Source organism: Aulonocara stuartgranti (genome assembly GCF_965226115.1).
Source record: "Aulonocara stuartgranti genome assembly, chromosome: 6".
Classification (NCBI taxonomy): Eukaryota; Metazoa; Chordata; class Actinopteri; order Cichliformes; family Cichlidae; genus Aulonocara; species Aulonocara stuartgranti.
Window position 1 is genome coordinate 14849899 of NC_138944.1, and position 15338 is coordinate 14865236.

At 38.0% G+C, this 15338-nt stretch overlaps 2 protein-coding genes across 5 annotated transcripts in view; one reads left to right on the plus strand and one right to left on the minus strand.

Annotated features, from left to right (window-relative positions):
• Window positions 1-2843, minus strand: part of cygb2 (cytoglobin 2) — a 104428-nt gene extending 101585 nt beyond the window's left edge. The window contains exon 1 of one of the 2 annotated variants that reach the window (XM_082537277.1): window positions 2373-2843. The gene's annotated coding sequence lies outside the window, so the exon portion shown is untranslated. Of the gene's footprint in view, window positions 1-2115 lie in introns of both variants that reach the window. The other variant, XM_082537276.1, reaches the window with a different exon arrangement.
• Window positions 1512-15338, plus strand: part of LOC309708920 (myosin-10-like) — a 63859-nt gene continuing 50032 nt past the window's right edge. For all 3 annotated transcript variants that reach the window (XM_082537271.1, XM_082537272.1, XM_082537273.1), the window contains exons 1-3: window positions 1512-1731; window positions 7545-7926; window positions 14275-14431. In XM_082537271.1, the coding sequence (XP_082393397.1) occupies window positions 7582-7926; window positions 14275-14431 (502 nt within the window). In that variant the 5' untranslated portion in view covers window positions 1512-1731; window positions 7545-7581. The remainder of the gene's footprint in view (window positions 1732-7544; window positions 7927-14274; window positions 14432-15338) is intronic.

A 15338-nucleotide genomic window follows, 5' to 3' on the forward strand; every position in this document is an offset into this window, starting at 1 on the left:
CGGAAAAAACATGGGTTAAAAAAAAATCAGGAAGACAGAACCAGACACAAGACACAGGAGATAAGTATTACCAAAATAAACAAATAACTTGAATACAGAGGTAGATACACCTGCACACAGCAACTTTAAGCTATGGGAAATGTGGGCGAAGACTGGGAAACCTGAACAAGAAACTCAAAGAAATTCATGCATCAGAAAAGCTCCAAGTATTCACAAACTCTTTCTTAATAATAACAAGGTGGTTACCATAATGACTGCAATTAAAACTAATAAGCAAATAATTCATGCAAGATACACTTAATTTTAAAAGTTACCCTACGTTAGAGCCAGAATAGAGCCAGTAAAAGTTAATGAGTAAAATTATGAGCCAGTAAAAGTTTGAAGTAAAAAACTAAACATTGTTGTTCTTATTTCCCTCCTAACATTCAAAACGTTAATTATATAAATCAGGAAATATCAATTTTCTGTCTTTTGCTAGTCATCAAAAAAAGAAAAGAGCGGCGACATGAAGACAGGACAAAAAAGCATCTATGTACATAAGGTGATCAAGCGACGAATGATACACCCTGTAGTAGTAGTAGTAGTTTTTGTTTTCCTCTGACATCGTCTAAGCAATCGCACTATCTTTTTAATGCAACAGGGGGCGCAGTAAACACAGCGAATTGTTCCACCACTCTGAACAGATAAGACAGAGCACACAGAATAAATCTAACTATAGTAGAATAACAAGCTTACTCGATTTGACTTGGTTATCAGTTTAAGTGTTTGATTATTTAACAAAAAACAATAAAACATGCCATAAAAAGAAACAAGAATGACACACATGTAGCCAGAAGGTTCTGTAGATACTGGCAAGCTAAACGTTATGATATTACTAAAATTTAATGCAAACAGGATTTTAAAAGGGCAAAGTAAATATAAAAAACAGGAGGAAAAAAACTCATATCCAAGAAAGATTTCCATAATTTCTGCATAATAAACACTACAATACCACTACAATACACCACTACATGGTGTATTCTATGTATGAATAAACAAAAGAAAATACCATTATACAATAAATAAAAATTGTACTTAATCAAAACCGAATATTGTTGCTTAAAACACTGCAACACTGATATAAAAGTAAATGAATATATATATATATATATATATATATATATATATATATATATATATATATATGAATGAATACACATAGGAATTGCTTTGTCACAGCGATAGAGTGTAAACAGGTTAAAGGTGTTGTAGCTCGGTAAAACCAAATACATAGTGTATTTAATGAATACACATAAATGTTCCAGATTTTTTTGTCTTAATAATTTGATATGGTTCTACTACATCCCACTGGAGCAGCATCCAACTGTCTGCAGGTGTTCATTTATTGGCCACAGACAAATGGCATTTGGGCGGCAGTTGTCGACTAACTAAGCTAAAGTTTCGGCATGGGGAATTGTTTTTTCACCAATCGCATAGAGGCATCAGACTTTGACAGCCAATCATATTCCTAGTAGGCGTTGCCTTAGAGGAGTGCGGCGGCGGCGGTCGTGCTGTGCATCTTCTCGGGCCCGGTAGAGTTCGGTTGAGCGGATGCTGGATGGTGGGGGAGTACCACTGATGAGAGAGAGCGGGCCGGAGAAGGGACTGTTTAGCACGTTTCGGGGGACTATTGCTATCATCTGCTGGACACTGATAAACACTCGGGTCGGGTTTCTTCGTCTATTGCGGGAGGTAAGCAGAGCAGAGAAGCCGGGGACGGGAGTTTTAGTGGGGATGTGGTGGTTAGCAACAGCAACCGTTAGCTAGCGGATTATTGTGGCATGACTTTCTAATGATGGAGGACCATCAGCTTGGCTAATGCTAGCCGCTGTCCCGGCGCCCCGGACCCAACATACTGTTTTTGTTCACATATAGATGAATGTGTTGAAGATTTTCCGTTTTCAAGTTTGATCTTCAAGGGTTTAGTCTGAAACAGCGTGGTCATTGTCCGCCTGCTTTATCCCCACCCAGACGTCTTTGAGCCACCCACACCCATGATGGGATTGTGCCTTAGGAAGCTGCACAGTTCATCCCTAAAACTCCCATTTGCGCAGACTATTTAGGAATCTCTCTTACCTCATCGTCTTAACGTTATAAGAGCAGCGGTTCAAACCAATTCAATTGTGTACAGTTGGCTAAACAGAGCAATGAGTCCTTGTAGGTATCTTTTTTTTTTCCAGTGGGTGGGAGGTGAAGCACAGCACGCCAACTTTGAGCTAATGTTAGCGAGCTAATCTAGCCAATGCAGCTGTTTGGCCTGGCCCGGTACATATTTGCAGCCCTTTACGAGGGGGTTTCACGGCTACTTGCAATTTCACAGCTCTTTATCTTACCGGACATGATGAGGACAGGATATTGCCAAGCTGAATGAGAGTGACTGAGGGGATGGAGCAACAAGGCAGGCGCACTGATCCCGCTCCATCCCGTGACCTGACCCAGATTTGGCTGCAACAGCGCCTGATTTAAGCATGGGACTAGATTGTTGTGTAAATATCTTTAGGAATACATAATTTCCTCGGGGATTAATAAAGCATTCTAATTTAGCTGAGGTTGAGTTAGATTAATAAGATGCATCCAGACTTGTCTCCGCGTCAGCTGTTGAAAGCATCCAGTGCCAAGGTTTACAGTTATCCCGCTCTCTTTCATTTCTATCTTGATGTTATTTTGTGCCCACAAGATAATTGGGTGCACTTCTGAAAGATTTTTTTAAATTATAAAAATATAATGAAGTTGAGTTAAAAATGTAAAAGATATAAGATCATTATAGACTGCTGCAGGCATGTTTATGTGTTGAACTGCAGCTGATGATTATTGTAATTATCTAATTGTCAGGTGATTGTTGAGTGTATAAAATTATAGTTTTTTTAGACTTGCAATGATATATCTGCCCGATATTGGTATGGACTGATATTTGCCTTGCTGACTGATATCAGTGGGCAGTAGTTTACTGGCACAGCCTACATGGTCAAAAAATGTGAAAAGAGCAAAAAATATTTTTATGTCAAGCTACTTTTATTCATATAAAACATGTAAATTAAAAACAACAGGATCTGACCCAAAGTCCTGTCCGGTTGTGTCATACGTATTAAGATCAAATCTCTAAAAACAAATCACAACACCCACATTAACAACATTGTTAAAATGTAATGAGTAATAATAAAAATGTTATAGGTCAATGTAATGTTAAGTAAAAATTTCTTTTTTCTTTTTTAATTGTAAATAGTTGAGTCTCTAGAGCTGTACTGGACAGGTCCTTATGTGGGATAGCAGACTGTTTAAGAGGCTGAAGGTAACAACGGAGAAAGCCCGGTCATCTTTGGTGTTTCAGTGAGAGGTGACCTTGAGGCAAAATGTGGAGTTAATAGATCAATAATATGTTGTGGAGCTGACCCAAAGAGGGGTTTACAAAATAAACATTTAGGGGCAGATATACTGACTTGCAGCAGCACAAACTGGGTAGAGTTGGTATTTAGAAAGAGATTGCAGTGACAAGATTGTGTGTCAGGTATGACTCAAAATGTTGCATATGCATTTCTGCGACTTCGTTTCTCGAGGCAGAAAATATAAAATGCTCAAACTGATTTAATGTGTTTGCAAAATAGCTAATTGTGCCTGTATTTAATGCCAAAAAGCATGTTTTTGAACTTGAAATTGAAATGAACTGAAAAACTAAGCATAACTATTAGCGCTATTTGGGGATTACACTCACTTGATATTTTGCACCATTTAATATATTTAACCCTTAAAATCAGTTTTATGTTTCACAGTTAGGCAGCGAAATGTAGCCAAAACAGTCTGGGTATTTTTGTTTTTGTTGACTTAAACATTGATTTCCTAACTTAGTAAATAAGATTAAACAAATGCTTTCATAAATAGTCGAAATAAAAAAAACAACATGGAAGAAAATATCAATAATCATGATAACATTTTAAATTGTGATTTAATAACCAAATATTCAATATAAATATAAATATTTATTACATTTTAAAAAAGACAACACACCTGAATCTTTTTGAGGAAAAAAAGACCTAAATCATAAAACTTTTTTCTCAGTTACCAAATCTGTTAACAGGCAAATATTTTTGCTCTGATTATATGGTAATGGTATTAAATTATTTCATTTACTTAATTTTTCTATCAGACAGAATAGTCAGGGTTTCTCGTTTGCTTTTGAAGCGGCACAGATAGTGACGTTACTCTACATGTGGGCTGGTTATACTCAGGTAGGAGGCTTGACACTCACACACAATCTGTCTGAGCCTCCTGCAAATGATTTGGAAAGCCCTAAATTCATGTGAATAAAGTAACTTAAACAAATTAAATGGCAGAATAGAGATAATTCCGCATTATAGGTTCGTATAGTTTAAAATTCTCTCATTAGAGTATTAGACGCTCCCTCTCATGATTTAACTGTATCTTTTTATAGGTGTAGATGAATCACCCCTCTATATGTAAATTGCTCTGCACTAGTATTTAAAATCCATTTTGTTTTCTTTATTGTCGACAAACTGTAGAAATCTAAGTGTTTTCTGATAGGTTATACATAATAATAATAATAATAAGACTGGCAATCATAATTCACAGCAAACCTATGACAGACAAGCAGCAACATAGACATTAACAGATAATGTGTTTTTTATATTTTAATTCTCTGATTGTTTAAACTGATTGATCAGTGTTTCCAGTAGAGGTCAGTCATTTTAGCTTTTCCCGAACCAGTACACACGTAGTGATCAAGGAGACCGATATCTTGATATCAAAATTCATAATAAAACTAACCTTTGCTTAAGTTTTTAAATTTTGGGTATTAAAAAAAATGTTATGTCGGTAAATCTGTTATTCAGTGGTTATTGAATATGCTTATTCATTGTAATTATTTATAAATATCTTAATATGTGCATGCTAATATAGTTTTTTCTACTGTCCATGAACTTTCGTATGCTTAATTTATCACAGGTTTTTTTTGGTTTTTTTGGGGGGGGAGTTTTTTGACATATGACATATAGTTTGCATATGTTTTGTTGTTATTCTACTACTATTTGTTGATCAAGTGCTTGTGTGCATTTCCTTTTTTCCCTTTTTAACAATACATGCCTCTATTTGGGGCTATAAATTAGCCTGTATTGCTAAATCTGGCACTTGTACAGACCTGAGTGTTTGTATTACATAATGTGCACTGCCCCACCTTAAATAAAAGATAGCATCACAGTGTCACATGTTTTTTTATATATGCTCCTCTTGCGTTCTTATTCCTTGTTCCCATTCTGTCGCTTTTATTGCTCACTAAACAAAAAACATCTTAAAATATAACCCGTTAGGGTTTTTCAGCAACCTTTTACGTGTAGTGTTATTTGGCTTTTAGGCTTTCTCGTTAGTGTAGTCTTATGGCCTTTTTATTCCCGCTGTTTTCAAGCAATTGTGGCGTCACTTTTGACGTGGAGCACACTTTGGTGTAGTTTCATCGTGTGGTGCACCTCTAGATTTTTATGACTGGCCATGTACACCCAGTGTACGAGTGCATTGGTCCATACTGTCATTTCACTGTAGGAGCTCAGAAATCTCTAGTTTATAGAGTGGGAGGTGCTGCAACAGCTTGAAAAGATACAAATTGCCTTGCTTCCTGTTTCTAGCACTTGTGCTCCTATATTATGGTAAATGGTAAATGGACTGATTCTTATATAGCGCTTTTCTACTCTCCCGGAGTACTCAAAGCGCTCTATACAATATTAGCACTAATGGTATAGGATAACAGGTATCAACTTGGAGAATACTGTAGCACGTCAGACAATGGTTATGGGGCTGTGATCACATCACGGTTGGCATGTGCAACAACCAATGCAGTGACTATAAACAGAGCTTTAGTCACTGTGATCCGCTTTCCTTATTAGAGCTCATGGATTGAGCTTGTTGTCCAGTTTTTGCAAGACGGGTGTGTCTGCTACAGACCTGTAAGTCAGTTAACACAGCCTGACAACAAGCCTGTTAACAGTAGCTTTGCTCAGACTTTACTGTTTGCCACAAATTATTGTGGTATTTGAGCTAATTGATGTAACTGCACAATCATCCATATTGTCCTGACTGAAGTGTTGATTGCAAGATTGTGTGGTCAGGTAGATATCTAGCCAAGTTCTTTCTCTAACACACCAGATTTGATAGATGTCATCAAACCACATAGGTGTTCCCTATCCTGTCCAACTTTGCCCTTAACCTATTCAGTAAATCAAAATTGACAACAAAATAATGTTGTCAATTTAAGTTAATGTTAAAAATTTAACTAACTGCTTGTTTATAGAGTATTTAGCTTCACATTGGCACAACCAATCATAACCACAAACCAAAACTGTAAAATGTATTATCCCAGTAAAAGCTACTGTTACAAATCAGAAACAATGACATAAATTATTAAGAACACGGCTTTGTTTTGAAGAAGCTGATAGCTGTTGTTTTCAAAAGGATTCCAGTCATTACCATCTGAGCTTGCTAAGAGCCAACATTTAGCAGCCATTACAAAAGCTGCATCATCCGAGAAACATTTAACCACCGCCAGCACTCAACTATCTGAGTTACATCTTGATGGAATCATGTCATAACTGAAATTGTTAAAAGTGAATGTTGATGTGACGTTATATCAACCATCTTTACCAGTTTTAGTCATGCTAAGTTAGTGTAAACTGGCTTTACTCACATACAGCCGAATTGTAAATGTTTATGATTCATATCACAAGTGAAGACCCATCATTATGCACAGCAATCCATAACACCACTGACTCTAAACCTAATAAATGCTCTCATAGCCCTCATTACAGAAACTGCTACAAATGGAAACTGTTTGCCTTACTGCCTTACTTGTTTTGTTAAATTTCATTGCTAAAGTAATAGATTACTCTGTGAATTTTATGTCATCCATAGTTATTACTCTTCTGCTAACAGGGAGTCAGCATTTATGCTGCATTTTATATCTTAACTACTACCAGGTTTTTTAGTTTTATGGCAAAATCTAATATTTGGCTTAAAATTGCAACTCGAGTCAACTTGGTAATAATCTGATTTGAGTGAAGTCCTACGATTACTACTGAAATATTGACGTAGCACAGATAGATGTTTGTTCACAGAAGCCATTATGGCTTCTCCCACGAGGAAAGGCAAAGGTGTAAACAGCGATATTGGTCAATTTCTCGTTAGCTCACCTGTAGTGTTGTGCATGTTCAATTTCAATTTCTGCCACACTGTCATGTCCTACTGAGACCTGCCTTTTGTAACATGTTTTTAATAGTTAATTGTTTCACATTCAGCTAACTAGCAAAAGGTCTCTGGTTCAACTCCAGGAGGCGGCAAGTCCTCTGAGCAGCTAAAAGTAGCTTTTCCTACTAAATTCAGTTATCTGCCTGAAAAATGGCCTTGGTGTTTGAACTTTTCACAGATCTTTAAGTAAGGGTACTAGTCACAATTGAGTGGTGAAATTGGTTACATTTTGATGAACTTCGTGCTTTGCTTGCTCTCTACAGGTGGCCTAGAGTGCTCTGCTTCTGGTTTCCAGCAGCAATGACACAGAGGAGTGGACAGGAGGACCCGGAGCGGTACCTCTTTGTGGACCGCGCTGTGGTATACAACCCGGCAGCACAGGCCGACTGGACTGCCAAAAGGTTGGTATGGATTCCATCAGAACGCCACGGCTTCGAGGCTGCAAGTATTCAACAGGAGCGTGGAGATGAGGTGGTGGTGGAGCTAGCAGAAAACGGGAAGAAGGCGGTGATCAACAAGGATGACATCCAGAAGATGAACCCGCCCAAGTTCACCAAGGTGGAGGATATGGCTGAACTGACCTGCTTGAACGAGGCATCCGTGCTTCACAACCTCAAAGACCGCTACTACTCCGGCCTTATTTATGTAAGTATTTGTACGTTATAAAGAAGTTATATTCATAAGAAATGTCTTCTTCAGCAGTTCAGTTGTCATAATTTGACATGACATGACTTACTTTACTATGACTTGTCAGTATAGGTTTGGTTAGGTTGGTTAATATTACTGTAATGTTAAAAATCCCGCAGAGATAACATTTTAAAACTGCATGTAAGTAGGAGAATAACTATAGTCAATTATTTTTTGTGATTATGATCAGGTGCTTCCCACTTTCTTAGCAAAGAGTCATATCTATTCTGTGTCGCTGACATGTGAGTCTCAGGTGATAGTTTTGCTAGCCAAAACCAGTGGCGTTTAACAGTGAGAGAGAGGGTCAACTGGAATACCTAGTTCCATTCATTTTACAAGGCTTTAAACAGAAATGGTGGATTCCTGGTAAAAACTTTCATGGAGAAACATCACTACCCCCCCCCCCCCCTAATGTCTAATGTCTTAGAAGTTGTTTTACTGGGTTCGTTATATAATAAAAACAAAGATTATTAAACATGTGGTTCATTTTAACCAAAACAAAGGTAAACTATACTTCCTCTATTTCACACTTGATTTTCTTAATTCAAGAGTCTAAAAAACACATTTCCTTCAATGGGCAAGCCTTCGTGTCCCATATTATCTGCTGATTTCCCCTGTGATTATTACCCACTTAATGATACGCATTCCTGGAATAGCACAAATGCAGAGGTTGTGGGCCACCTGAGACCCAGGAAGGAGGTACAATTCGGCTGCCATGTTCACACTTGAATGCGTGGTTAGAAATTGGAGGTATTGTACTTAGAGCAGAATGTACGTTTGTGAAGGTTCTCAGTCATCCAGGTCATTGTAGTCAAAGGAGCTTGCAAAGAAAAGCGTCTGGGACTCTCCACCATTTGACCTTAGAACTGAAGAAGCTTCTCGGATGAGAGGTGAAACGTCTTCAAGCAACTTAAAGAAGTCCAGACGCTTTTCTTTGCAAGCTCCTTTGACAGCAGAATGTAAGGCTTGTGCAATTGTGTTTTTTTCTTTTAGTTCATAATATTTTATAATTTACCTTGAAATTATTTGGTTGAAAATTATTTCAGATTGTTTGTCTTGTTTTGAAAAGTGTAAGTGTAGCTGAGACTGCTTTCGGCTCAGCGATTTGTCCCTTGTATTTTTTGGGCTCCGATATGTTGCAGGAGTGACATCACATGGTCATGATCACTTTCTTTCTCTAAATCCGATCTGCTCTGCTACTGAAATTTGGCACCCATTAATTTAATATAAATCTGGAATTGGCAAAGCCAATTTATTTGGTCAGTAGCCCCAAGAGTACAGAGGTCTACCTAGCCCTGCTAAGCAAAAAAAATCAATCAATCAATCAATCAATCAATCAATCAATCAATCAATCAATAGTTAACTGAATTGGATATTTTTCCTTCAGCTATTTTGGTGTATTTTATTAAGTAACTTGTTGGCAATAAAATGCCTTGACATTAGTGTATGCTGGGAAGGATTTAGGATTATAAGTTTTGCCATGTGTTTGGACAGCATCAGACCTTATGAGAAAAATCAAAGGACATTTTCTAATGCAGATCATATGTAATCTCTTTGTAGGTCACTAAAAAAATGAATAATCTGTTCCAGATTTTCACTCTGTATGTGCTGTAAAAAACAACTCAGTGTAAAGTGTGACCTAAAAGGATAAAGTGTAAAAAAAAAAAAGCCCAAGTGTAAAAATAAATAAATAAAAAAAGCAGAAAACTCCAAATGCTCTTCTAAAAAATGTGTTTGTATATTTTAAAGAAGGCTTATGAGATTCAAAGAAATTACCCAGGCCTCATGTCTTTGCTCAGGGATGATCAGTGCTGAGTCACACTGTATCCAAACTGCCTTAACAGAGCTCTTTCTGTTTACTGATAAGCAACATCTGTGCGTTCAAATAACTGAAATTTCTTTTACTGTGAGAAAAGTGACTTTTAATTAACAGCCAATGTGCGTAAGCTTTTTGCTGTTATTGCTTGTTCTGGAGGCCCATAGAAATGCCTTACTGTTAATCTCTGTGGTACAATTTGTGTTGCTAAGTTATCATTTATTTTTGATTTTTCCACAAGGCCAGTGTTACCCAGTGTGAAATTAATAAACAAAGGGTTTGAAGAGATTTGAGTTGGATGCATGGGGCATTGTGTTTGTCAGCTGCTTTAGCATTCCTGACTCTGCATGTTTTCCCGTCCTGCTTTTGAGGATTGTATGACCTTTTAAGTCAGGCCAGCATAGCATAGCGCTGACATAAACCTCTTTGCAGAATGTAAATGAGATAATTCTGTGTCAAACATGCTGCCATGGGGCAATGTGGAAAGAGCTCAAGAGTGTGTGGACTGAAGGAAGGTTGCACGCTGGAGATGGCATGCTAACATCACATACGTGTTTCAGTTACTCAAATTCTGATAAACGACCCGCTCTGCCACGTGAACCACAGCCACCGCTCGACCCTAACAGATTCATATTCACATCACTACAGAAGTGTAAACTAATGGTAGCTTTGCCTGGATTCCAATTTTAGCCAGTTGTTTGGGTTTTCTCCGTTAGTTGACCCAGTGCCTTCCATAGGTCTGCATGTGGATGTTTAATGAGATATTTGTGGTTGTTGCCTCTTACCTCCTTAAGACTTATTGTCTTCTGTGTCACAAGGTGACTTCAGCTATTATTCCTCACATTTTTATTTAGGGGGGGGGGGGTCTCAGCTATCACTGTTGCTTGAATGTAAGTTAGCCCACAGATTCCTATATTTTAATCAAGCTGCTGAATGAGATTAGGAGCACCTAAAGATTTAGAGCACACTTAAATCTTCTATCCAGACACAAATGGTTATAATTAAAACATGCAAATGCATTTGCTATTTTTTGTGTGAAGTCAGCAAAGACTAGAGCCCAGTTTGCCCCGCTATGTCAGAGTGGAAAGCTGAGACGCCAGAAATCTTCTCCCTTTTTCCCACCAAGTCAGATCCTGTTGCTAAGCACTGCATAGTTCACAGAAATTCATCTGGATGTTTCTGAAGAGCCAGAAAGCCCTTCAGACTGTGTTTAAGCTTTCTCTGTTGGCCAGAGTCTCTCAGGGTACTGGGCACAGTTTATGAACACTACAATCTGAGATGCATTAGTTATGGTTACCCGATTCTATACAGGGTTGTTTAAGTGATTGAATTTTATTTTCATTTGTACTTTTAGCTTCTTTTAGCCCTTCCATAAAAGCCCAGATCCACTCTTAGCTAAGCTGTGGTGGTTTTAGTTTATTTTGATAGTTTATTTATTCAATGAAGTGTTAATTAAAGTTAAAGACAATCCACTTAATTAAAAAAACAAGTGTCTTCTTTTTATATTTTTAATAAATCCAGAATTTTTTCAAGTTTGAATTTTTTAAAACAAGTATTGATCAAAATATGACTTTTGTCACAGGAGTGCTTTGGTATCTTTCCTATGGGAAAATTTACTTCGTCAAAAGTCATTTGATACAGAAATGAACCACAGTGCTCTGGCGTGGTGTTATGGCTCATACTTGCTGGCTCGTATCTTGCTTTGCCTGGTTGTGTAGGCAGCCAACCCTTTTGCCCCTGAGCCCCACTAATCTTGCATATACCCCCTGAGGTCCACCATGAAGGACAGCCAGCTGAGTCATCCCTCTCCCCACTGCCTGTGGACCACGCTGGTCAGGATCACTGATCTGTCTGCTTGGCGCTGTGCCCACTGTAGGGGGTCTGCGAAGTGGATATAATGACTGTTTCCCTCAAATACATCCTGTAAGCTCAAGTTACCTTTTATAGTTGATGGCATTTAGCAAAGTATATAAGTGTTAGGTGGAGGATTGTCAGTGCCAATACTGTATAATAATGTTGGTGTTCAAATACTGCTAATGTTGCCAGAGAAACAAATCTCTCGTTGGCCAGATTGTAGCAGAGTTGTGTCTACAGCATCTGTGCACATAGAGTAGGTGGGGAGGATGGGTTGTTGGCCATCTGGTGATGTTACTCCACCCTCCAGACACATGGGCTTCAGTGATACTGTGTGTAAGTCTCAGGGTTGTTTGCATTTCTGGGCAGGTTTTAGTTTTGACTCTGTTTTAGCAACTTTAGCAACTCCATTACCAGCAGTGTTTGAATTTAGTGTGTGCTAAGTTGTGCCAAGATCTTAGGTTCAGTGGCTATTTGGGCAATATGGATCAGATCTTAAATCATAATAATCTTTGGTATTCATATGCATGGCTTTGGTTTATGAGCATTTCCAGTGTACTGTACAAAATAATACTTTAAAGAAGTACACTTGTTTTAACTGATAATGGGCTGTTGAATCAGACTAGGGCTGATTCATTATGGCAAAAATCCTAATCAGAGTCATTCTGGCCAGTGTTGACATCATTATTATCCAACATGATCACTTACAGGCTTACTGTAAATTTATTGAATTTCAAAAATGGTAAAAATGGTAAATGGCCTGCATTTGTATAGCGCTTTTCTAGTCCATAGGACCCCAAAGCGCTTTACACTACATTCAGTCATTCACCCATTCACACACACAATCACACACAAAAACAAGAGGTGGATCTCGATTAACTCGAACTCCAATCTAACTTCAGAAAAAAATTAAGTAAATGTGAACACTGTCGGTTTTGCATTTACATGAATGTGTGGTGTGAAACTCCAGCCGAGGGGAAGGCTTTCTCTCTCTCACTGACTTGCATGTACAGTCCAGTCTGCACCCAAAACATGCTTTGCTTTCATCAGCGTTGTTCCACTTCAACAACTGGGTTAGCGGGGCCACAGGCTGCTGCAGACAACATCATTTAAAGAGTGTGGCTTCTCAGCCCAGCCAAGCGCATACATTAGAAAGGTAAAAGAGACTCAAAGTACAGAGAAAAAGGAGTAAAAGCTTAAAAAGGGTTGTGAGGAGGAGAGAAGAGAATAAAGTGTCAGGCAGGAACAAAGCCGTATTGTTACTATCTTTGCAGCTTAATTTTAGGTTTGATCAGGACTGATAGATAATTAATCTGCTTTCATGTGCTCTTCACTCTGTACCCCACACAGTTTTTAGTTAATGTTCTAGCAGCAGCAGCAGACATGTCAGGGATTAACCCTGCTCTGGCCTGTCTGCATTTTTTAGCTAAAAGGCAGATATTCTGTTGTGGATTAAAATCACCTCCCGCTGCCTCTGATTTTTGTTGTTAGTCAAAGGATTTCTGGGTAAACCTGCCACCAGTTTAATGCAGAGAAAAACATTATTTCTACGTATTAGAAAGAAAACTGGGAAATCTCCAGTTGTATACCGTTTTTAATATATGCACCACAGTGGGACTTTCAGGACATTTTGTATGTTTGTTCTTAAGTAAAATAGATTTTTAGAGGATTTGTAGTATTCACAAATTGTCTGATAGGAAACATTGGACTAGATCAGACTTGTATGTTCCCATTTACAAAAAACCTGCCTGTTAATACAGGGAAACAGTTATTTAAACAATCACATCTTTCTCTGAATAAATTGTGTGTTTTTATCTTTCTGCAAAATAAAAAATCAACATATTGAGCAATGTAGGATTATGTTAGCAAGCATTATGGCTTGACAACCTACTGCTGGTTACATTCCTATTGTAATAAAAAAAATCCCATGCAAGATAGAATTTCAGTTCTATATCTCTATATAGACCCTACAATAATTCAAAGCAGAGAAAATAAACATATCTGAATTCATTCCATGTACTGGTACTGTACAGTACTAATGGAAGTATTGCACATCACAAGAAATAGAAAAAATAGAAGTCTGTTGATCTCTATGTTAAACTGTTAATTCGAACCCTTAGCTCAAAATGAAGCTAACTTTGGTTATGCTCATCACCACAAACAAGAAAAGCACATCGCCTCATGAACAGGTGGAGCTCATGAGCGTAAAGGGAGTGAATTATGAATATGCTGTTCAGACAAACAGATTTTGCCACTCAGACTAAAGAACCAAGTTATTCATTAAAAATACGTAACTTCATTAAGGTTAGGCATTACCGTCTACTAGGTTAGGTTCAGAAAAAGATCATGGTTTGGGTAAATATGCAACTATTTCAATTTAAAGGTCTGTTCTCTTAGTTGGCATAGTGACGTGTTCCTGCTTAAGTGATGCGGACGACACATGTACTGCAGACACAAAATATACTTCCTGTTGAAGCACATTACTTACAAATTTCTCCTTACATCCAAATCCTTGCCCATTTACTGCCCACTGTAATCAATACATTTAAGGTAATATGATATATTAATCATGTCATAAATGTTGCATTAGGGCTGCTGAGGAATTAACACTCGACCATATTTTCTTTTCTTTGTAGACGTACTCTGGTCTCTTCTGCGTGGTCATAAATCCCTACAAAAACCTGCCCATCTACTCCGAAAACATCATTGAGATGTACAGGGGCAAAAAGAGGCACGAAATGCCCCCTCACATATACGCCATCTCAGAGTCTGCATACAGATGCATGCTCCAAGGTAAGTCTTCTTATCTACAATCCACAACCCTTACAGAAAATACCACTTTACTGCACTTTAAAATGTCATTGAATGTCAGAGTGTTACTTCTAAGGATGTCTGTATGGTTGGAGCTTTTTTTTTTCTTTTTTTGTTAGTGCATTGAAAGGTCACATCTCCTCACAATATGTTCAGTGTCAATCTAGAGATGGGATTATCAGTATTATCACTTGTGATTTTTAAACTTTTACCAGCCTTCACAAACACAGGAGCTTTCTATAGCCACAAAATTGCAATTAAGTTTGTATTAAATAAAATCACAACAAACACTAAGCAAAAAGCTTGAGGTTATGTCTTGAGACAAGACAATAACACTACTAGAAAGGTTTCTCCATAAACACATCTATCAGATTGTATTTTTGTCCTTGACATAGTTGACAGTTTAAATCGTAGGATCACAGAATCTTGTGAGTGACGGCTGTCCAGGCTCAACGTTGTCTGAGAAGATCCTTGTAGCTGGAAAGCGTCCAGGCTCTATGAGCAGTGACTGACTAGGATCAGACCAGCGAGAACAGAGAGGGTGACCCCATTGTGCTCGACAATAGATCCTTTGTGTGATTGCGAGGGCTGACTGGTGGGGGTGGTGACAGACTGGACAGTCCCGTCGGTCCTTTTAGGCTTTGCTGTGTCTCCATGTTGGTACACAGAAAGCGTCAACAAGCAGCTCTGCCCTCTTTGAATAAAAGAACATGGGAACATCATCATGCTGATGTGATTAGTGACAAAGACATTTTTTCTTTAAACCCCAGATGTTTTTATGTTTTTTTTGGGGGGGGGGTTAAATGACATAAAGGCTATGGGATATTTTCAGTCACTTCGGCAACAATCTGTCATTGAGCCCAGCGAGTTTCTTGTGATTGAAGCCTTT